This window comes from Halichoerus grypus, chromosome 5 (assembly GCF_964656455.1).
Source record: "Halichoerus grypus chromosome 5, mHalGry1.hap1.1, whole genome shotgun sequence".
Lineage (NCBI taxonomy): Eukaryota > Metazoa > Chordata > Mammalia > Carnivora > Phocidae > Halichoerus > Halichoerus grypus.
In genome coordinates, this window is record NC_135716.1 from 170,723,321 (window position 1) to 170,745,665 (window position 22,345).

The window sequence follows — 22,345 nt, forward strand, 5'->3', positions numbered from 1 at the left end:
TCCTGCTCCTAGTTCTAAAAACCCGAACATGATCCTCAGAGAAGAGACATCAGGAAACGCCTCCAGGGAGTGTTGGGACCATGGGAACAACTGAAACTGGAGGGAGAACGATGGGAAGAAGAGGGCGCAAGGGATGGGTGGGGGAGGCGGGGCGAATGGGGGATGAAGAAAGGGGAAGAGACCAGCAGCCGGGGCCTGAGTGGGGAGCATGGGGAGGAGCCGCAACAGGGGGGACGGTCATCACTCTGGCTTACACGTGCTTAGCTAATGTAACCCCAAGGGGGTAGGCTCTATCTTATTATTCTCTTAACCGACCAGCACACTGAGGTCCAAGAGAAGCCAAGAAACCCAACCAAAGGCACAGAAGTGGTCAGTGGTGGAGCTGGGATTTGAACCCCAGCAGTCTGACTCAAGGGTCCAATTTTGATTTTTCCAAAGAGCAGTGGGCAGTCAATGGAAGGTTATTTATGTAAAAGACGAATAGGATCTCTCATGTATAAAGAGGATGAATAACTCCTCCCTCACGGGGCTGTTGTGGGGATTATCTTTGCTCATGCACGGAAAGCCCTGGACAAATGCCTGGAGGAAGGGAAGCAATCCCGGATAGATGATCCTTCAGAGGCGGCTCAGGCTGGGCCTTAGGAGTCTACACACGGGCCTCTGCTGCCACCGTGTGGCCACTTTGCTGTATGACATGCTGCGGATTCCCACTCGCTAACTTCAGAAGGGGCGAGACTGGTAGACTGGTCTGGGTTGGAGACTGGGGGGGGGGGGGGCTGCATTGGGGAGGGAGAAGCTCTGAAAGCAGCTGATGTCCTGGGGGTGAGGGTCTTTGTCAGTAGAGGTGAAGATCCCTCAAGTGGACTGATTCGTACATTCAGCCCTAGCTTGGAGACAAATCAGAGTGAGACGTGATCCTCGCCCTAGAGGACCTCGTGGTCTGATGGGGTGCGCCAGTATTTGGAAGACTCCTGGGTCCAAATCCCAGTCCTGCCACTTCCTGGGCAGAACAGAACGTGCCTCATGGGACTGTTTTGAAGATCCAAGGGAGGTAACACAGAAAGCACTAAGCAGGCTGTGGGCAATCAACATGTGACCTGGCGGCAGGCTGCCCAGCAAAGACTGACCAAGTGGCTGGGTACAGAAGATGCGGGTTCCTGCCCCACCGCTGTCCCTAAGCTTGCTATGTGACCCTGGGAAGTCACCTCCCCCCTCAGAGCCTGTTTCACCGGCCCTACCATGTGGAGTTGGGACAAAATCACTTGGCCTTCTTCTTGCTCTAATTTAGCCTCTTTTCTGGGCCAGCCCAGATTTTTGGCCACGGGGGACTCAGACTAAGATCCAGAAAGCCTGCTTCCACCCCTTCACATACGGGACCCTAAGCATCAGCAAAGTGGAGAGAATCGTTCAAGTCCTGCCAACCACGGAGTGGCCGGGAGGCAACCGTGGGGCCCTATTGAGATAATGATGCGGAAGCTGATGTGATCCATGCATTGCAGAGGAGCCTGTCTCCTCAAAATGTGGTCCACGGACCGGCCTCGACATCACCTGGGAGCTGGTTAGAGATGCAGAATCTCAGGTCCTGCTCCCACCCACTGACTCTGAGCCTGCAGGTTCGACTTGATCCCAGGCTGTTCCTACACACATTTAAAGTGAGTAGGAGACACGCTGGTCTGGGGCAGCGGTTCCTAGCCCTGACCACAGAGTGGCATCACCATGGCACCACGCCCCTGAGTCTCTCTACGTGTGGAGCCCAGACACCAGTGGTTCTTTGAAGCTCTCCAGGTAATTCCAATGTACAGCCATGTCTAGTGCCAGGAAGGCAAATATATTTACTCTTTTTGTGTCAGTGAAACTCAATGGAGAGTAACTTCCTAGAATGTTCACTGAGAAGGATCCAATGTCTGACACCAGGGCTGGGTAGGAGTTGCGGCATGAAGCCACGTTATCACAAGAAGCTGGGCTTTACGGAGTTTTTACTCGGTGCCCGGTCCTAGGCCACCTGCTTTACCAGCATGCTGCAATTTAATCCTCATGGTCACCAAGATAGAATTACCCCCATTTTTAGATGAAGAAACAAAGAGGGCTATATAAGCAGTGACGGAACTGGTTATCTGAATATTTAACTATCAGGGCGAACCCTAGTGGTCTTCAAACTGTGTTCCTTGGAACCCCAGGTGCCGCAGAGGCAGCTGAGGAGCTGGCGTGGGGGCATGGACGGGTCTGGGAGCCCTGTAGCAGACACTCTTTCCGGAGAGAGCATTCCCTTGCCCTCCAGCCTGGAGCATCTCGGATCACGCGGTGCTGCCCAGGCTCCCTGACAGATGTGCCCCCCCCCCCGCCACTCAGGGACCCCCTGGAACTAATCCTAATGGCGGACGGCATGTGGAGGGATTAGGGCTGGGGTAATCGGCACTACATCTGCCAGCCCCTGGGGAGCCTGGGTGAAGCCTGCACTTCGGAGCCCAGGACGCCATTCCAGTCCCCTGGACCACGGGGACTCCTGGAGGCCCTGGCCAGCCATGGCCGGGCCTGAATTGCCCTGTCCTTCCTGAGCCTTCCAGAAGAGGGTGAGTTGGGGCTAAGAGCCTGGGGGTCGGACAGGGTTGTTTCTGAGGCTGGAAGGGGAGGCAGGGCCGGGAGGATGACCACCTGTCCTGATTTTCCCAGGACTGAGGGATCTGGAACTTTCCAGTGCTAAAATCATGACAGACCTGGGCAGACCTGCACAGTTGGTCAAGCTCGCAGGTTTTCTGAGCTCAGTTCCCCTTGCCTTTGAGGCGGAGCTTCATGGAGGCGGGGGTTGCTTTGCCCCCTCCCATCCTCACCCCCTCTCGTCTTCTCGCATCTCTGTCCCCTCCTCTCTTCTCCAGATTCCAGGACCTCTCTTTGCCTTTACTCCTCTGACTCAGTTTTCCATTCACAGGGTCTCCAGGGCTGTAGCCCAGACCTCAAGGAACTGAATCTTCTACGCTGTGGAGAGAATGAAGACCCAGGTGAGGCACAGCCCCATGAAGCCTTGCTTCAAATATCAGCCTAAATCATTCCACATCACCTTCATCATCCTCACTAACATGTATCTAGGGTTTGCACCGTAGGCCAGGAACAGTTTCAGGTAGTTTACATGTACTAACCCACTGAATTCTCAAAACCAACCAGAAATTACTCCCCTGCCTTCTCGTATCCCCAGGTCCCTGGCTGGAGTGCCCCCAATTCATCCCCACTACCTGCTCAGTGAAGCTTTCTTCCCCCCTCCCCCAACCCAGAGGCTGAGTTCATGGGTCCCTCGGAGACCGAGAGCTGTGCGCCCATGCTGTTTACATCTCCCTCCCAGAGAAATCACTACACCAGCACCAATTAGTGAACAGCTTTCTAGGGGCTTTGCAGGCACTATCTCATCTGCCCTCACCTAACTTCTACGAGGTGAAGGAACAATGGTCATTCCCATTACGCAGACAAGCAAACGGAGACTCAAAGAGGTGAAGTCATTCGTCCAAGGTCAGTAAGGGCAGAGCCGACATGGAGTCTTGCTTGACCCCAGAGCCCTTGTATGTGGCCACTCCACCATCCCGCCGGCTCCATGGGGGACAGATGCTGGCCAAAGGCTCTGTACCCTCAGGGGACAGCACTGTGCCCAACACACAGCTGACCCCTGGAAACTGTATTCTGGATGGATGACTGGACGAGGAGGGTTGTACCAGAGTCGGCAGTGAGAAGGAGAATGGAGGTGAGTGTCTTGGGACTGTAGACCACCTGGGGAAGGAGCTGGGGAGGGGAGGAATTTGGGGGGAGTCAGGCTCTTACTGAACCCTCCCCTTGCCAGCATTTTCCAGCTGGGATGGGAGAGGGGAGAGGTTTCTAGTGGCTACTGCAAGTCAACATGTGAGCAGCTGGTGAGTGGCTTAGAGGTGAAACACTGACCCCACCTTTGGGTCTATTGGAATAAATCCTGAGACTGGAGACAGGCATGAGATGAGACTGGGCCTCAGAGGAGGACTGTGAATCAGGGGTGCAGAGATCCCAGTCACGTGGTGAGGTGGGGTGGGGTGGTGCAGAGCACAGAGCTAGAATCCCACTCCATCATGTGCTGTCCATGACTTCAGCAAGTCATTTAAAGTCTCTGACTTTCGTTCTGCACTTGGAAATGTGATGCCCACATCCTGGCCCCTGCTATACAGGTGCCCGTTAGGGGACGTCAGGCTGCCCTCCACCAGGGCTCCCTCCCTGGCCCTGCTCCAGTGGCCCTGTGCTCATGCTCGAAGGGAAGCCCCTTCCAACTTCCCTCCCACACAAACAATGCCAGAGAGCCCCCCATCCACTCCTCGTGGCTGAAGCCCAGTCTTGCGTCTCATGTCACTCCTCTGACACCTAGGTGGAGACATCCTAATGCTCTTGGGCTCTTTAACGGGTTCATTTAAAAAAATGGAGGTATAGTTTACGTGCATTAAAAGTCATTCTTTACGGTGTACAGTTCTACAAGTTTTGACAAATGCATACGGTCCTATGACCACAATCAAGATATATGACTGTTCCATCACCTTCCAAAGTCCCTTCTGTTCCTCTGAAGTCTACCCCATCCCTACCCCCAGACGGCCACCGAGTGGTTTTCTGTCCCTACATCTGCCTTTTCCAGAATGTTATGAAAATGGCATTATACAGACTGCAGCTTTTTGAGTCTGGCTTGTTTCACTCAGCATAATGCATTTGAGATTCATTCACATGACTGCGTGTATCAGTAGTTGTTCTTCTACACTGCTGAGAAGTATTCCATTGTCGGGATATAACAGAGTTTGTCTATCCATTCACCAGTTGAGGGACATTCAGGTTGTTTCCAATCTTTGGAAATTATGAACAAAGAATGGCTTTAGTGGGAACCCCAAATTCTAGAGCTGGAAATGAATGAAATCTCCAAATGGAAATGTAAACTCTTTACAAATAGTCCATCCTGCTCCAACAGCTGAAGACACGGAGACCCAGAGAGGGGAAGGGACTTGTCCATAGTTACAATCGACTCAGGAAATGGGGCTGAGATTTGAACCCAAGACTTTCAACGTGCAGGACAATGTAAAGTTCAAGAACGTATTTCCTGAGAATCTGCCAGTGCCAGGCGGAGTGCCAAGAGCTGTGGGGGCGTAAAGGCCAAGAAGGAATGACCCTGGTGTGGGAGACACCTGCCGCCGAGGACGGAGCCAGACAAAGAAGCCAGTCGCGACCCGTGTGGATTGCTATTACAATGCAGCAAGGGGTGTGCGGCAAGCAGAGAGGAGAGGCCCTCAATTTTGCTAGGGGAGAATGAGAAGGCGCTACAGATGCTCATGGGTTTTAAGGGAAGAACACAAGTTTGTCAGGTGGAAAAGGATAGAAAGGGCCTCACAGAAGGGAATGACAGGTGCAAAGCCACGGAGAGGGGGATGAGGCATGAAGATGCAAGGGCGGGGGGAGGAGAGGCAGGAAATGGGCCCATGGAGTCCGTTGGGGTCAGATTATAGCAAGCCTCTCTGGCAGACTGTTTCCTGCAGGACCGTGCCATAACCTGTGCTCAGTGTGTGAGCTTCCTTCATCACGGAAGAGCGTGTGGGATCGGACAGAGAGGCAAGGAATCGAAACTCAGGGAGACCCTAACAGAACAGAACCTGCAGAGCAGGCGTTGGTAGGTGCAGACACCGGGCATGTTTCAGAGATGGCGGCAGGTCAGTGGGGGACAGGACTGAAGTATTTCATAAATGGCTCTGGGATGATCGATTATCCACATGGAAAAAATAAAATTAGATTCCTTTCTTTATACCATAACCAAAAATATTTGTGTGTGTGAAAGTACAGAAATCTACATTTACAACCTCTGTATAAAGGATTTCCTGAGCACAATCACACACACACAGAACAAACAAAAAAGACAGTATTGATGAATTTGATTGGCAGGATCCAAAACCAAAACAAAAAGCCCTTTATTTAACAATAATAGCTCATAGAGCTTACAATGTGTCAAACAAAATGTACTTTATAGGGGCGCCTGGGTGGCTCAGTCTTTAAGCGTCTGCCTTTGGCTCAGGTCATGATCTCAGGGTCCTGGGATCGAGCCCCACATTGGGCTCCCTGCTCGGCCGGGAAGCCTGCTTCTCCCTCTCTCACTCCCCCTGCTTTTGTTCCTTCTCTTGCTGCATCTCTGTCAAATAAATGAATAAAATCTTAAAAAAAAAAAGAATTAGATATTATAAAAAAACCCAAAAAAACCCCCAAAATGTACTTTATATATATTAACTCACTAAATCCTTACTAATTTGTGAGGCAAGCACTATTATCATTTCCATTTTACAGGTGCAGAAACAGAGGCACAGAGAGTTAGGTAAGTGACTTTCTTAAGGTCACACAGACAGGCAGTAGTTGAACTGAGATTCAAAATTAGACAATCTGGCCACAGATTCACCACTACACTATTCTGCCTTTCAAGAAGTTATCATAAACACAATGTGAAAAGACAAAACACAAGCAAGAGTATCCAGAACTTACAAAGAACTCTAATACATAAAAAAAATTGAATAGGAAAAAAAAACAGGCAAAGGATAAGAACAGTTCATTCACAGAAAAGCAAACCCAAATATATACAGTAAACGCAGGAGAAAGCATTCGACCTTATCAATTAGAAATAGCAACGAGAATCACAGTTGGTGGGAGTATCAACTGGAATGACAACTTTGGAGAGCCCGGATGGTATCTAGTTAAGCTGAAAAGGACCACACCTTACCACCCAGAAATTTCACTGCCAGGCAGTGTCTCAACTCAAATGCATAAAAAAAAGATTTTATTTATTTATTTGAGAGAGAGCACAAGCAGGGGGGAGAGGCAGAAGGAGAGGGAGAAGCAGCTTCTCTGCTGAGCAGGGAGCCCCACCCGGGGCTCGATCCCAGGACCCCGGGATCATGGCCTGAGCCGAAGGCAGACGCTTAACCGACTGAGCCGCCCAAAGCGTCCCAAAAGAGTCCCGTTTTTGAGGCAGCCCGACCCTAGTCTCCACGGTTTCACTAGTACACTCTGAAGTACATTCATGCAGCAGCATACTCTACAGAAGTTAAAGTGAATGATACAGAACTATATGCATTGTATTGGGGAAAAAGGAGGATAATACAGTAGGATCTATTTTACGTAAGTTTAAAGATGTGCAAAGTGATACCACGTGCTGTTTGCAGATGCACGAATACAGAGTGAACGAGTGAATGCACCACGGTAATGACAAACAGCAAGATCAGAAGGGGCGCTACATCCGGGAAGAAGGGGAGGAGACTGAAATCTGCAGGTGGTACGGAGAGGGCATCACTCCACCCAGAATGTTTTACTTTCATCCATTCATCAGCTATTTTTTAGGGTCTGCTGTGTTCCAGGGGCTGTTCTAGGCACGGGGAATAGCACAGTGAGCAAACCAAACAAGAACCCGTTTTCTAATGGGATGAGATGGACGGACCATACACTAAACAAGTAACGGACATGGCAGTTTTTAAAGTGTCAAGATAGGAGGAAAGTATGGTAAAATGTTAAGATCTAACAAACTTGAGCGGTGGGTGCCCTGCCCTTGGAGAACTCGCACTCCATGAGGAACATCAGCTCATAGGAGTCCAACAACTGTCGTATTAGGGAGTTGGACTTGTACCACAATGGAGGCTTGTACAAAGTGCCGTGGAGGGGACCTGGATGAGGGCTGGGGAAGGCGGCATTTCAGCTGGTCTTAGGTATTTTATTAAGTACACAGGAGAGAGATGGCATGCCCGGCCAAGGAAACAGGCTGTGCAAAGGCGCACACGTGGCACAGCTGTTGAAGAGATCATACTGGGAAGGACCTTAGTTTTACAGGCGTGATATGTCCCCCAAGCTGTGGGCTCTCAGGATGTCTGGGTGAAGCTAAGGCATGGTAGGGGTCCCGCTGACCACCATGGGGCCGTGCCCTGTGTCCTTCCCCTTCCAGGTGGGCCAGCTGCCCCGCCTGCCGAAAGTGAAAAAGAAGTGGCTCTTCCCAGCTTCCTGCAGCTTCTTCTTCCTGCTCTCTGTGGTTATGGCTGGCTGCTTCCTGTGGCAGTACCACCTCCCCAAGCTGAAGACCAGTGAGTGCACCAGCATCCTTGAGTTGCTCCCCACCCCTGTGGGTCCCGTGGGCTGGGAGCTGTGATTGGAAGGTGTAGGGGCAAGGCCACAAGATTTAGACTCAGAAGCTCTGGCCTTCATTCGGACTCCGATTCTCCCTAGCTGTGTGTCTCTGGGCCAGTTGTGTGACCCTTCTGTGTCCTGAGGCTCTCACGGATCCCAATGCCACTGGGGTTTCCTTAAACTACCTAGTCTGGCTCTAAAACTCAGGGTCCCCCAATATGTGCAAACGGAGTTTCTCTCACCTGGTCTTCAGCCCTCATGGTAGGATCTCCAGGCCCCCCCCCCTAAATCCTCTCCCAGCTATATCTAAGACCCTGGGAGGAACAATGAGGTGTCCAAGAAATGGGCAGACGCTGCCATTTCTTGGAGCCTCTCCATCAGGGGCTGGTCAAGGCTTGGCAAATGAGCCACCCCTGCTGGTAATGTCCACAGGCCTTCTGTTGCTATAGCAACCCCTCTGACCTCCAACCTGCTGGGATCCTGGATCATCCAGAATCCCAGGCCTCTGCTAAAGCTAGGGAGAATGTCTCACTCCATTCCTGTCATGTTACAGATGTGCAAGGCTCAATGAGGTGGCCTGGGCTCCCAAAGTCCCACAGAGCTATTTTGCAGAAGTGGCTCCTTTTATTTTCCTGCTGGCTTTTTCCTTTCCCACCCCAACCTGTTCTTTCTAGGATAAATTCCTTTATCAAGGGCTTCTTAGTCCCTCAAGCAAACAGTCCCCAAGTAGGTGGGTCAGCCTGTCCTCTAGGGCCATGCTTCTGAAACTGTCAAACTACCAATCCGAAGCAGACCAGCATTATTATAAATAGATACAAATGAAATTAAATGAAAAAAAAAAGAGAGAGAAATTAGATGGAAAAAAAGATTATAAAATAGAAGCCCAAGTTTTAAGATTCAACACAAAATTACTCCATCAAACTGCTATAGAAGTTTCTAAATGCGTGCTCTCAAATTTTCTCCTTCGTTTGTCACAAATGGGAAACAAACAGTTCATGGACCTACTTGGGTCTGCTGAGCATGGTGATCTAAGTCCTCTCCCTCGTGTGGGCACCACCTGAGAGGCTGTTAGAAATGAGGACGCCCTGGCTCCACCCCATATCTACTGAACCAAATCTGCCTTTTTTTTTTAAGTAGGCTCCATACCCAGCATGGGGCCCAACATGGGGCTTGAACTTACGATCCTGAGATCAAGACCTGGGCTGAGATCATGAGTTGGATGCTTAACTGACTGAGCCACCCAGGGGCCCCTCAAATCTGCATTTTAAGATTGCCAGGTGACTTTTTGTGCACGTGCCTATTAATGCAGGGCTGGAGGCACCAGCCCTACTGGAGTCCCAGGCTGAGCAAAGCTTAGGCTTTGGCTGAGCCCTCCCTACTCCAATTATTAAACCTATGTCAGGGAGTTGTTGAGAGATCTTCCCTAAGGTTTGTCATTTTTCTGTTTGGGACCCTATCAGTTACCGAATGCTAAGTAAGAAGCCACCCCCAAACCTACTGGCTTCAAGCAAAGTGATTTATTCCTTCTCATGATTCTGTGGGCTTGCTGGCAGTTCTGCTGCTGGTCTAACCCGGGCTCTTTCAATGCAGAGGGCAAAGTCGCCTGGGCAAGTCCCTGCTTACACACACTCGCTCTCAAGGCTGCTATTCCAGGCTTATCCACAAGGGGGCAGTGGTCCCAGGGAGCAAATGATTTAAGGCCTAATTTTGGAAGGTGCTCCGTCAATTCGTCCTGACAAAGTCAGCCAGATTCAAGAGGTGGGAGGAACTGGAAGAATATTCTAGACTGTTCTTCGAGGATGAGGGGGAGGTCTGGGGCCTCTGTGATGATCTCTCAGCCTGAATCCCATCCTGCCAGGGCCCACACCTTCTCCCCCGAGGTTCCCAGGAAACCATACACCTGGACCAAAGCAGAATGCGATTTAGAGCTGATATCCCAGACACAATGCTCTGCTGACAGAAGGCGCTGTCCCTTATGGGTTAGGCCTGAAGCCCAAGTGAGGCCCAAGTCTACTTCTCCACCCAAATATAGAATCAGAACTAGAGAAACAGAGACAGACAGACAGACAGACATGGCTGAGCCTGTCCCCAAGAAGCCAGAACTTTTCTAAGTCAGCTGACTACATGGAGGGAGGAAGCTGGTGAAGCAAGAGACAAGGGCTGACCACTGGAACCGTGGCCTGATTGGCATTTTGAAGGTCAAGCATCATGTGGCAGGCATGGGACTGTCCCTTCTCCCAGGCAGACTCTGCCTTTTGCCCCTTGCTGCCCATGGTGGGTCGCTGCCCTGCTATCTTCTGGGGAGGCTGCTGCCAGCTGGGAGGGCTGGCCCCGAGGCATGGCTCTGGTCTTTGCTACCACCTTCCCATCTCTTCCAGGATGACCCCTAGACTCCTATCCTGATCTCTGTCCCCCACTCACCGCGTGATGTTCCCTCCAGGTTCCCTGGGACCAGAGGTGACTTCTGCCCCTGTGAGGATGTGTCCCCGGCACCCGGAGCCTGTGCCCCTGACCCACCCCCTCCCTGTGTTGAAGGAGGCCCTGGAAAAGGTCAGTGATGACCCAAGAGGCACTCAGTGTATGGGCTAGGCCTGGGTGATGACGGGGAGGGCACGTTCTGGACACTAGCAGTGGTATTCATTCATTCATTCATTCATTCATTCAACATACAATTCTCGAGCACCTACTCTGTGCTAGGCACCAGGGAGATGGCAGGAAGAAGATCCTGTCCTGCTCTAAAGAAGCTACTAGTCTGGAAGTGACAGAATAATCAAGACAAATAACATCTATAACTGAGGGGTAAGAGTGAGGGTAGGAGAAGTTTAGGGAACTATGGGGTACAGAGAACTGGCTTTGGGGTCAGGCAAGGCTTCTGGAGGGAGTGCTGTCTACACTGAGATGTGAACAAGCAGGAGACAGCCAGATGATACGCGTTTATACAGTAAGGGAGCTCGGGGGAGTGAAGCGTGGGCTCTGCAGAGAGGGGCCGGCACGTGCACGGGTCCAGGGGCAGCGGAGTGAGGGTGAGGCACACACAGAGAACTACGTAGAAATTCAGGCTGGTGGGGCCAGAGGCGGGCGGAGGAGGACAGAGCCCTACCCCAGAGGCCGGCGTGGTATCGTTAAACACACGCCCCCTACAGCATAACTGTTAGCGCCGCAGGGCAGCCCACACTAGAGGGGGCTGTCAGCCAGCGCTGGTCTGTGCCCGTCAGACCCCAGCCCCGGTCACTCACCTCAGGAGACACACAGACAAACGAAACATCACGCGGTGCGGGGATGTGAAACTGTTGTCCGGACAGTTGAAGGGACGGGCGTCCACACGAGAGGAGGCGTGGGCCGCGCAGAGAGACACCCATGGCTGCCTGCAGTGAAGCAGAGGGAGCAAGGTGGTGCTCTGAGGCTCCAGGGTCACAGTCACAGAAATGAAACAAAGCGGCAGCGATACCCATGGCCGCCCTTAGTGGGCACCTAGGACATGGCGGCCTCTTGCCGGGGATGTGAGTCTCCGTGGACAGAGCAGGACCCGGAGGCGCACAGGGCGAAGCTAGCGCTGGGGCGGGAACCACAGGTGGACAGAACTCAATTCCGGATCTGTGAAGTCACTTGGCAGGGCGGGGGGGCCGTGAATCAGGAGCTAGGGCTGGAGTTCGCCTGGGCTTCTCATCCTGACTCCACGAACCATTAACCACTTGGGCGAGTCACTTCCGGTCTCATGAATTCACTTTTCTCATCTGTAAAATAGGGAGAAGTGAGCACGGACTTGTTATGAAGATTAAGTGAGCATCACGTTATATGATGCCTGGCACGTGCCAAATGTCCAACAGATACAGGGGTTCTCACCGGCACTGCATTTCATTATTGAAAACAATGTCTTTTCAGTCAACGTTCAAAGAGGGTCTATGGGCCCTCTATCGTGAATTCTCCAACATTAGGGGGCCAGACCAGGCCGGGCTGGACGTGTTCTAGGACATCAGACAAGGGTTCAACTAGACCAGTAGTTTAACCCTTCCCTCCTTTTACATTTTGCCAAAGAAATGTTTCTTTGAACAAAAATCTTATGAGGAAGCCCTACACAGAAAACGCATTTAGTGGAGCTGCTCTGGTTGCAAGTGGGTGGGGGTCCCATCCCAGGGGGTCTGAGAACCAGAGGTCTGGAGGCTCTAGCAACAGTGCGGAGAGAAGGGAGGGGAGCCAGGCCTGGGCTGCTGTGTGCAGGGGATGGTGTGGGAGTGGGCCTGGCGTGCAGAATGAGCGGAGGGTGTCTCTGCGCCTGTACTCTGAGCCTCCTGCTCTTCTCCTCCGAGGTGGACCGGATCCTGCATCAGGCGCTGTCTGCCCCGGGCCTGGCTGCCATGTCTGCAGTTGTCATCCACAATGACACTGTGCTCTGGACTGGGAACTTTGGGAAGAAGAATGGCTCAGACCCAGCCTCTGGGCCCCCCAATGAGTACACCATGTACCGGTCAGCTGGGTGACCTCCAGGGTCCTCTAGAGGGGGGCAGGGATGGGAGGACAAGGGAGACCTAGGAGGTAGGGGGACTCAAGAGAATCATGACTGGGGGTCCAAGCTGCCAGGGTCCTTTATTAAGTCCTGACAATTTTATAGATGAGGAGACTGAGATCCAGAGAGGACCAGAGAGTGCCCAACATCACATGACGACAGGGATAATAGGTCAGGAAGGAATCCCTTCTGGAGAGCCCTTAGTCCAAAACCTCCCTAACTAGAAAAGGCTCCCTGTGTCCCATTCCCCCCGCCCCACCCCTGCTATCTGCCACAAAGGGACTATAACCAGTTCCTGGGCCTTTGCCCCAGGTCCCTGTCAGTTGGCATCAGTGGTCCAGATGGAAGAAACATGGGACCCTCTGCTGCACATGCAGTCTCCCCTCCTCGGTGCTGCCTGTGGGAGCCTTAAAGCTGACCATGCAAAGTGAACATGCTCACTCCCAGAGATACTGTGAGGATGTCAGAGGTTCCATTCACACTGCACCTGTTATTTGCCAGGCATGGGGCCAACAATTATATTTGCTATCACTTACTGAACACGTACTACCTACCTGCTTGGTTCGTTGCCAAGCACTTTACATGCCCAATCTCATTCAATCTTTTCTACGACCTGTGAAATGGACAATGAAACTGAATCTCAGAAAGATCTAGTACTTGCCCAAGACCAGTTGGCCAGTGTGAGGAAGAGGTATGATCCCAACCCACATCTGTCCCAGAATGGGAAGGGCCTGGGGTGAGGCCTGGTGTGGGGATGGTGCTCAGGAGTATCCACCCACCACTGTGATATCTCAAACATCCCAGAGGCAGTTTGACAGAGGCTGGTGAATTTCCATCTGAGACACTGGGTAAGGGTGGACTCAGTGCTTTCCTAGAACTGGGGTGTGGGGGTGCAGGGTGGAGGTGGGTTGTGGGGCCAACTGCATGTCCTCTGCACACTTGTGCCCTTAATACTGTCCAGGATCTCCAGCATCTCCAAGATCTTTCCAGTCCTCATGCTGTACCGGCTGTGGGAGGAGGGCACCGTGGCCTCCCTAGACGACCCTCTGGAGCGGTATGCCAGCAGCTTCACCATCAACAACCCGCTGGGCCTGGCATCGGCCCCTGCACAGAGCCTGCTGGACAGGCTAGAGGAGGTGGGCCCAGCCCCAAGGCCTTCGCCGGTCACCCTCCGAAGGATGGCCAGCCAGCTCTCAGGTGAGCAGCTCCGGACTTTTCCAGCTCAACCCAAACCATTTCAGGTGCGGGCACTGAGCAGCAGGTTCTCATCCAGCCTGGCCATACCACCCATTCCCCGAGCCAGGCCTGAAAAATGGAAACACCTAAATATCCATAAATGGGGGACTGGCCAAATGAACTAGGACAGGGCTCTATAATCAAATAAAATGCAGAGAGAAAAGGGCAACAATGTTCTTTAGGTACCTAGATAGAATAAGGTACAATGTTAATTTAAGCGGGAAAAAAAGCTCAAACAGCATATGTTAGATGTTACCATATGAATATGATAAAATAACATACACACATATAGTGCATACGGGTATATGAGTATATATGTGTTAGAAAGTATAATGTACACATTACATAACACACTTATATAAAGTATATGAATATACACATACCTGCCATTCCGTCATTTCAAAAGGTCTGAGGTCTCAGTCGATGGACGTGGCTGGTTATCCCTTCCGAGCCCAGATGGTGTACCCGAGGCTCAGCGAGAGGATGGAGCCTCCTGAAGCAGCTCATGCAGGACAGGATCAGTCTTCTTGAGGGAGAGCGGCCCAGTGGTTAAGGGCATGAGCGCTGAAATTCCAGCTCTGCCCTCTCCCAGCTGTGTGATCTTCAGCAAGTCATTTAACTTCTCTGAACTCTATTTTTCTCCTCTGTAAAATGACTGTGGTTTACATTATTATTGGGGATTAAATGAGCTAATGAGCGTAGAACACTTCGCAGAGCACCTGGCACAGAGCAGGTACTTGTCAATGTAGCCTTGGTTATTACAGCCAGGGTTAGACCTAGGTTTAGCGGGGCCTCATGTGGATAGAATCCTGGGCCCCTCTTTAAGAATACATTATTAAAAATTCAAAATTAGATACAGTTCTTGGAAGGGGCCACGCAGCTGCGGAGCCTTGACGCTTAGGCTCCTCCCGCCTCCTGTTAAATCCACCCAGGTTGTAACTCTGACTCCAGGGCTCCCTCTAGGGGTGTGTTGTGGATTCTTCTCTATCCATACTCAGGGAACCCAGCACCCTGTGCTTGGTTGGTTTTAAAACATCCCACATGTCTTCTCCCACAGTCCCAAGGGCCAGCTGCCTGCATTAACTCTGTTTTAGGCTCTCAATGTCTTTTATGATTGACTCTCACTGTGATCACTATGATTGGCTCTCTCTCATTCCTGGAGCTTTTCATCACTTCTCCAAGTTAAGCCTTCCAACACCTCACAGGGAAGCCACTGCAGGTGCTTCAGCCCATGTGAAGATGAGCAAGTAGAGGCTCAGAGAGGTAAAGTACATGGTTTGTGGCCACACGGCAAGAAGCGTCAGAGTCAAGGGGTGCCTGGGTGGCTCAGAGGTTAAGCGTCCAACTCTTGATTTCAGCTCAGGTCATGATCTCAGAGTTGTGGGATCGAGCCCCATGTCAGGCTCTGTGCTGGGCGTGGAGCCTGCTTAAGATTCTCTCTCTCCCCTTCCCTCTGCCCCTCCCCCCTCTTCTAAAAAAAAAAAAAAAGAAGTGTCAGAGTCAGAACTTAAACCCAGGGGCGCCTGGGTGGCTCGGTCGTTAAGCGTCTGCCGTCGGCTCAGGTCATGATCCCAGGATCCTGGGATCAAGCCCCGCATCAGGCTCCCTGCTCGGCGGGAAGCCTGCTTCTCCCTCTCCCACTCCCCATGCTTGTGTTCCCTCTCTCGCTGTGTCTCTCTCTGTCAAATAAATAAAATCTTAAAAAGAAAAAAAAAAGAACTTAAACCCAGGACTCAAGACTCCATCTCCCAGTTGCTTAAGCCAAAAGCCTTTGAGTCACCCTGATATCTCCAACCCCCACACCCTCCACATCTTCTCCAGTAGCAAATTCTGTTGGCTCCTCATTCAAAATATATCCAGAATCCAACCACTCCTCACCGTCTCCACTGCTAGCACCTGAGTCTAAGCCACCATCAATTAAACATGGATTTTTCAAGTCTCCTTATAGGCTTCCTTGCTTCTGCCACTTCCCCCCAAAAGTCTGTTTTCAAACAGCAACCTGAGCAACCCTGATAAAATATACATCAGATCACATCACTCTTCTGCTCAAAACTCCTGCAGTGATCACATCCCACTCAGAGAAAAAGCCAAGTCCTTCCAGCACCGTCCAGCACCTTATGGCATCTGGTGCCTACACCCCCAATATCTCTCACCTCCAAAAGTCTTCCCCTTCTCACTCTTCTCTTCAGCCACACTGGCTGTTCCTCACTGGTCCTCAAACATGCCAAATCATTCCTGCCTCAGGGCCTTTGCACTAGCTGTTCCCTCTGTGGGAGACATTCTTTCCTCACACTGCTGCGTGGCTCTCCTCCTCACCTTCTCTGGCTCTCACCTGCTCACAGGTCACCTTCTCTCTGAGGCCTTCCTCTGATCACCTTGGATAAAATAATAATCCCTCCCTTCTTACATGCAATTATTTTTCTCCACAGTATGGGTATTTATTTATCATCTGTCCCCTCCCCTAGAATGGAAACCCCATGTGGGCAAGGACTTTATTTTGCTCACTACTGAACCCCCAGGTCCCAGAACAGTCCTTGAAACAAAAGGGATGCTTGAAAACTATTGAGTAGAAGGATGTAAAGAATCCCAGTCCTGTGACCCTTCCCATACTTGTTGCATCCAATAAACAGAAAATTCCAAGTGGGCAGAGGAGCCAATTCCAAAAAACCTGTTTGGGTACTGACCTCAAGATTTTTGTGGAATCAAACTTCCATGGTGGATGATAACAATTATTTTTTTGAACAGTTACTATGACCAGGCACCATGCTAAGCATTTTATCTCAACTAATCCTCACATGAGCCAAATTAAAAGGAAATTATTTCCCTCATGCTACAGATGAGGGGACTGGGGCTCAGAGAGGTTAAGTGACTTGCCCAATATAACACAGACAGGATTAGAGTCTATGCTAGACTTTTTTTTTTTTTTTAAGTGATTTTGTGGTTCTTATCTCTCAATTCATGGAAGGTGGGGGAGGGAGCGCACTCAGGGGCCCACTATCCCATGCTCAGCTGGCCCAGCAGGTCTGATCACTGCTCCTCCCCAGGGCTGCCCAGAAGGCTCCGCTCGACTTCGCTGCTGTGGAGGGGCAGCACCCAGGAGGCCCTGAGCCTACTCAAGGATGACGTACTGGTGGCAGACCCGGGAACCAGGTGAGGAGTGTGTCTGATGCCCCACCCACATTAGGAACCGCCCGAGGTGACACACCCCTCCTAGGAGAGAGCCTGTGTCACCTCATCCTAGATAGCTGGAGCCAGGGGACACTTCAGGGATCCCTGAATGCATCCCCTATTCCACAGCTGAGAGGACAGGCCCAGACGGGGGGCACAGCCAGGCTGGGGGGAAGGTGGGCCCAGATCCAGTTCTGTGTGAACCCTGTATTCTGTCAATTCATCAACTCAGCTTTTACTGAGCATCTACTCAACTGAGATACAGCACCTAGCTATTGAGATACAGCAGGGAACGAATGTAACCAGGCTGCTCCTCAGGAAGTGTACATTCTTCTGAGTGAACAGTGGACATTTTCATCAGTGAACAGATAAACGAAAGAAATACAGTTTGCCAAGTGCCATAATGGAAATAAATGGGATGCTGATGAGACACGGAGTGGATAGCTGGGGTAGCCATTGAACAAACCCCCACTCTGGGAGCAGGAGGGTTTGGGAGAAGGGAGGGGTGAAATCCTGCCTCCTCTTTGTTATCCTTCAGCTACAAGCTCCCTGTCATTTTTGCCCCACAATAGTCCAAGACTCTAGTCTTCCATTTGATAAAATAAATCATATTAAAGTGTGAAGACCCAATAAGATTTGTTTTACCCCTTTCCCAGGTGCACTGCCGAGTCCAACTCTTCCCCAAGTTGCTGTGTACCCCTGGGCAATTCTCTGCCCCTCTCTGGGCTTTAGTCTTCCCAGATGTAGGATAGTGACTTGGATTCACTGACCTCTGGAGTCTCTGCCGAGTCTGACCATCTGGGATGCAGTGAAGCAGGTTCCTTCTCAACCTCACCCAGTCCAATGAAACTCTGGTGGCATTTTAGACTGGTGGCGTGGGGCTCTTTAGGGCGTGGAGATAATTCCTCCAAGGCCACATCCCAGTTTCCACCTTTCTTCCTCCAGGTGCCATTACAGCACGCTGGCCTTCTCGCTTCTGGCCCATGTCCTGGCAGCGCACACTGCTGAGGGGGACTACGAACGCTGGATCTCGGAGAACGTGCTGGAGCCGCTGGGCATGGCGGACACGGGCTTCGACCTCACGCCCCTCGTGCGCGCCCGCCTGGCGGCCGGCTTCTACGGCAGCGGGCGGCCCGCGCCGCTCTACGACCTGGGCTGGTACCGGCCGTCCGGCCAGATGTACTCCACCCCCGCCGACCTGGCCAAGCTGGCCATGGTGCTCCTGGGCAGCGGGCCCCAGCGGCTCCTGCGGCCCGACGCGGCCAAGACCCTGCTGGCGCCGCTGCTGGCCTGCTCGGGCGCCTACTTCGCCAACGAGACGGGCACACCGTGGGAGTTCCACGCGCAGCGGGGCTACCGCGTGGTGCGCAAGGACGGCGACCTGGACGGCTACGCCGCCACCTTCTCCCTGGTGCCGCCGCTGCGCCTGGGCCTCGTGCTGCTCCTGGCCGGCCCGCGGCCCCCCGGGCGCGACCTGGTGGCGCAGGCCTACGACGTGCTCCTGCCCGCCGTGGAGACGGCCCTCCGGGAGGCCGAGCCCAGCCCCGCCCCGCCGCCCAGCGCGCGCCCCTTCGCCGGCTACTTCACCTTCGCCAACCAGACCTTCTACGAGGTGCGCCCCGGGCCGGCGGGCGAGCTGCGCCTGCGCCAGTTCGGGCCGCGCGTCGAGGCGCTGGTGCCCCCCGCCTTCCGCACGCTGGCGCTGCGCCACGTGCGCGGCCGCGTCTTCCAGCTGCACGTGGCCCGCCGGTTCCCGTGCGCGCTGCCGCTCGGCGACGCCTGGCTTTCCCTCGAGGCCCAGCACGGGCAGCTGGTCAACTTCTACCCGTTGGACCGCCACGGGCTATCCCCCGGCTTCGACGTGCCGGGCCTCAACACCTACCGGGTGCTGAGGCTGCAGCGCAAGCCCGTGTTCAAGACGCAGTGACGCAGGGCTCTGTCCCTCCGGAGCCTATCCCTTCCTTGCCTCTGGAGCCTCCCCCTTCCTCGCCTCTGGGCTTTCCGATCTAGATTTGGAAGGTGGAGCTGCGGAGATGTCTATTAGAGAAGCCGAGTAGTGGGGCAAAGTGGCACAGGCATTGCTATTCAAAGTGTGGGGTCTGCGGGCCACAGCCGGTTTTTGAACTTTTTGTTACGTAGGGGGTGGAAGAGTTAAGTACAGAAATTTAGCGTGAGCATTTAGAAACTTCCATAGCAAGCTGACAGAGTACTTTCTTTAAAAGATTTTATTTATTTATTTGAAAGCGAGAGCGAGCGAGCGAGAGCGAGCAGGGGGAGGGGCAGAAGGAGAGGAAGAATCTCAAGCTGACTCTATGCTAAGCCGGAGGGGAGGTGGGACTCGATCTGACCACCTGAGCCAAAATCAAGAGTGGGCTGCCTAACGGACTGAGCCACCCTGGCGCCCAGAGTACATTTGTGTCTGTTGCGTATAAGACAAAATACGGGCTTGTGTTTTGTCTTTTAAAAATCAACCCTACTGAGTTTTAATTTATACAATTTATATAAATTTTTATAAAATGAAATGCACACATTAGCCATGATTTTGACAAATATTTATGCTCACTATAATCAAGATACGGAAAATTTCCATTATCCCCCAAACTTCTTTTGCTGTCAATCTCCTCCCCTGCACCCAGCCCTAGGCAACCGCTGATCTATTTTTGTCACAATGGATTCATTTTGCCTGTTCTAGAATTTCATATAAATGGAATCATACAGGGTAGTCTTTTGTGTTTGGCTTTCCCCCCCTCAGCGTGATGTTTTTGAGGTTCACCCATGTCTTTGTGTGTATCAATAGTTGTTCCTTTTTATTGCTAAGTAGCATTCCATTGTATGGGTGTATCACATTTACTTATCCATTTACCTGTTGATGGACATTTGGGTTCTTTCCAGACTTGGGCTATTCGGAAAAACCATTCCTGTATAAGTCATTTTGTGAATACATGCTTTCATTTCTCTTGGTAAATATCTAGGTAAGCAGTTTTCCAAAGCATTTGTATATTTTGCAATTCCACCAGCAATATGTTGCTCCACATCTTTGTAAAAACTTAGCATTGTCAGTCTTTTCAACTCTAGGCATGCTAGCGGTTGTGAAGTCCTAACTCACATTTGAGAGAGCGAGCGAGCGAGCGAGAGCGAGCAGGGGGAGGGGCAGAAGGTAATTATAGATTCACATGTAGTTGAAGGAAATAACCAATGTACCTTTCACCCAGTTTCTTCCAATGGAAACATCGTGCAAAACTATAGTACAATAGCGTAAGCAAGTAATTAACATTGATAGAGTCAAGATACAGAACATTTTCCTCAGGGCAAGAGTCCCTCTTGTTGCCCTTTTCTGGCTGGGCCCACTTGCTTACCAACCCCACCCCCTCCTTAACTCCTAGCAACCACTAATCTGGTTTCCATTTCTGTAATTTTGTCATTTCAAGAATATTATATGTATGGAGTCATGCAGTATGTAATTTGGGGGGATTTTTTTTTTTCACTCAGCATATTTCTCTGGAGATTTGTTCAAGTTGTTGCAAGTATCAACAGCTTTTTTCTTTTTGTTGTAGAGTAATGGTTGCATGGTATGGATGGGCCACAGTGTATTTAACCATTCATTTGATGAAAGACATCTGGCTTGTTTCCAATTTTAAGCTATTACGAATAAGGCTGCTTTGAACCTTTGTTTACAGGTAACTGTGTGAGCAGAAGTTTTATTTCTCTGGGATGAATGCCCAGGAGTGCAACTAATGAGTTGAATGGGAGTTGTTTGCTTTTGTTTTGTTTTGTTTTTAAGAGACTTGTCAAACTGTTTTTCAGAGTGGCTGTGCCGTTTTATAATCCAATCAGCAATATAGGAGTGATCCAGTTTCCTGCATGTTTTTTTTTCAGTTTCCCCACATTTGTGCCAGCATTTAGTATTGTCACTATCGTTATTTTTGTAATTCTGATTTCTTAATAATGAATGAGGTTGAATTTCTTTTCAATGTGCTTGAATTTCTTTTCAATGTGCTTTTTTGCCATCTGTGTATCCTCTTCAGTAAAATGTCTCTTTATGTCTTTTGCCCATTTCCTGATTGGACTTTTTTTTTTTAAGATTTTTATTTATTTATTTGACAGAGAGAGACACAGCGAGAGAGGGAACACAAGCAGGGGGAGTGGGAGAGGGAGAAGCAGGCTTCCCGCGGAGCAGGGAGCCTGATGCAGGGCTCGATCCCAGGACCCTGGGATCATGACCCGAGCCGAAGGCAGACGCTTAACAACTGAGCCACCCAGGCGCCCCTCCTGATTGGACTTTTTTTTCCCCTTTTTTTATTGTTATGTTAATCCCCATACATTACATCATTAGTTTTAGATGTAGCGTTCCATGATTCATTGTTTGTGCATAACACCCAGTGCTCCATGCAGAATGTGCCCTCTTTAATACCCATCACCAGGCTAACCCCTCCTCCCACCCCCTCCCCTCTAGAACCCTCAGTTTGTTTTTCAGAGACCATTGTCTCTCATGGTTCGTCTACCCCTCCGATTTCCCCCCCTTCATTCTTCCCCTCCTGCTATCTTCTTCTTCTTCTTTTTTTTCTTAACGTATATTGCATTATTTGTTTCAGAGGTACAGATCTGAGATTCAACAGTCTTGCACAATTCACAGTGCTTACCAGAGCACATACCCTCCCCAGTGTCTATCACCCAGTCACCCCATCCCTCCCACCCCACCCCCGACTCCAGCAACCCTCAGTTTGTTTCCTGAGATTAAGGATTCCTCATATCAGTGAGGTCATATGATACATGTCTTTCTCTGATTGACTTATTTCGCTCAGCATAATACCCTCCAGTTCCATCCACGTCGTTGCAAATGGCAAGATCTCATTCCTTTTGATGGCTGCATAATATTCCATTGTATATATATACCACATCTTCTTTATCCATTCATCTGTCGATGGACATCTTGGCTCTTTCCACAGTTTGGCTATTGTGGACATTGCTGCTATAAACATTGGGGTGCCCGTACCCTTTCGGATCCCTACTTTTGTATCTTTGGGGTAAATACCCAGTAGTGCAATTGCTGGATCGTATGGTAGCTCTATTTTCAACTTTTTGAGGAACCTCCATACTGTTTTCCAGAGTGGCTCCTGATTGGACTTTTTAAGAAATTGTTGAGTTTTGAGAATTCCTTATACATTCTAGATACTAGTCCCTGGTTTGCAAATATGTTCTAGTCTGCAGCTTGTCTTTTCATCGTCTTAATAGGTGTGTGGTGGTATCTCATTATCTGCACAGCTTTGGCCCCTGGGTCATTGCCTTTGTGTCTGGCCAAACCCT

General features: G+C 50.9%; 1 protein-coding gene across 1 annotated transcript; it reads left to right on the plus strand.

The window, feature by feature from the left end:
- The first annotated feature begins 8,026 nt into the window (after positions 1–8,026).
- On the plus strand, positions 8,027–19,017 carry LACTBL1 (lactamase beta like 1). Its single transcript, XM_036093093.2, has 6 exons — positions 8,027–8,090; positions 10,574–10,683; positions 12,441–12,598; positions 13,599–13,834; positions 16,918–17,023; positions 17,987–19,017. The coding sequence occupies exons 1-6, from the start codon at positions 8,042–8,044 to the stop codon at positions 18,966–18,968; spliced, it is 1,641 nt and encodes a 546-aa protein (XP_035948986.2). The 5' UTR covers positions 8,027–8,041; the 3' UTR covers positions 18,969–19,017.
- The last annotated feature ends 3,328 nt before the right edge of the window (positions 19,018–22,345 follow it).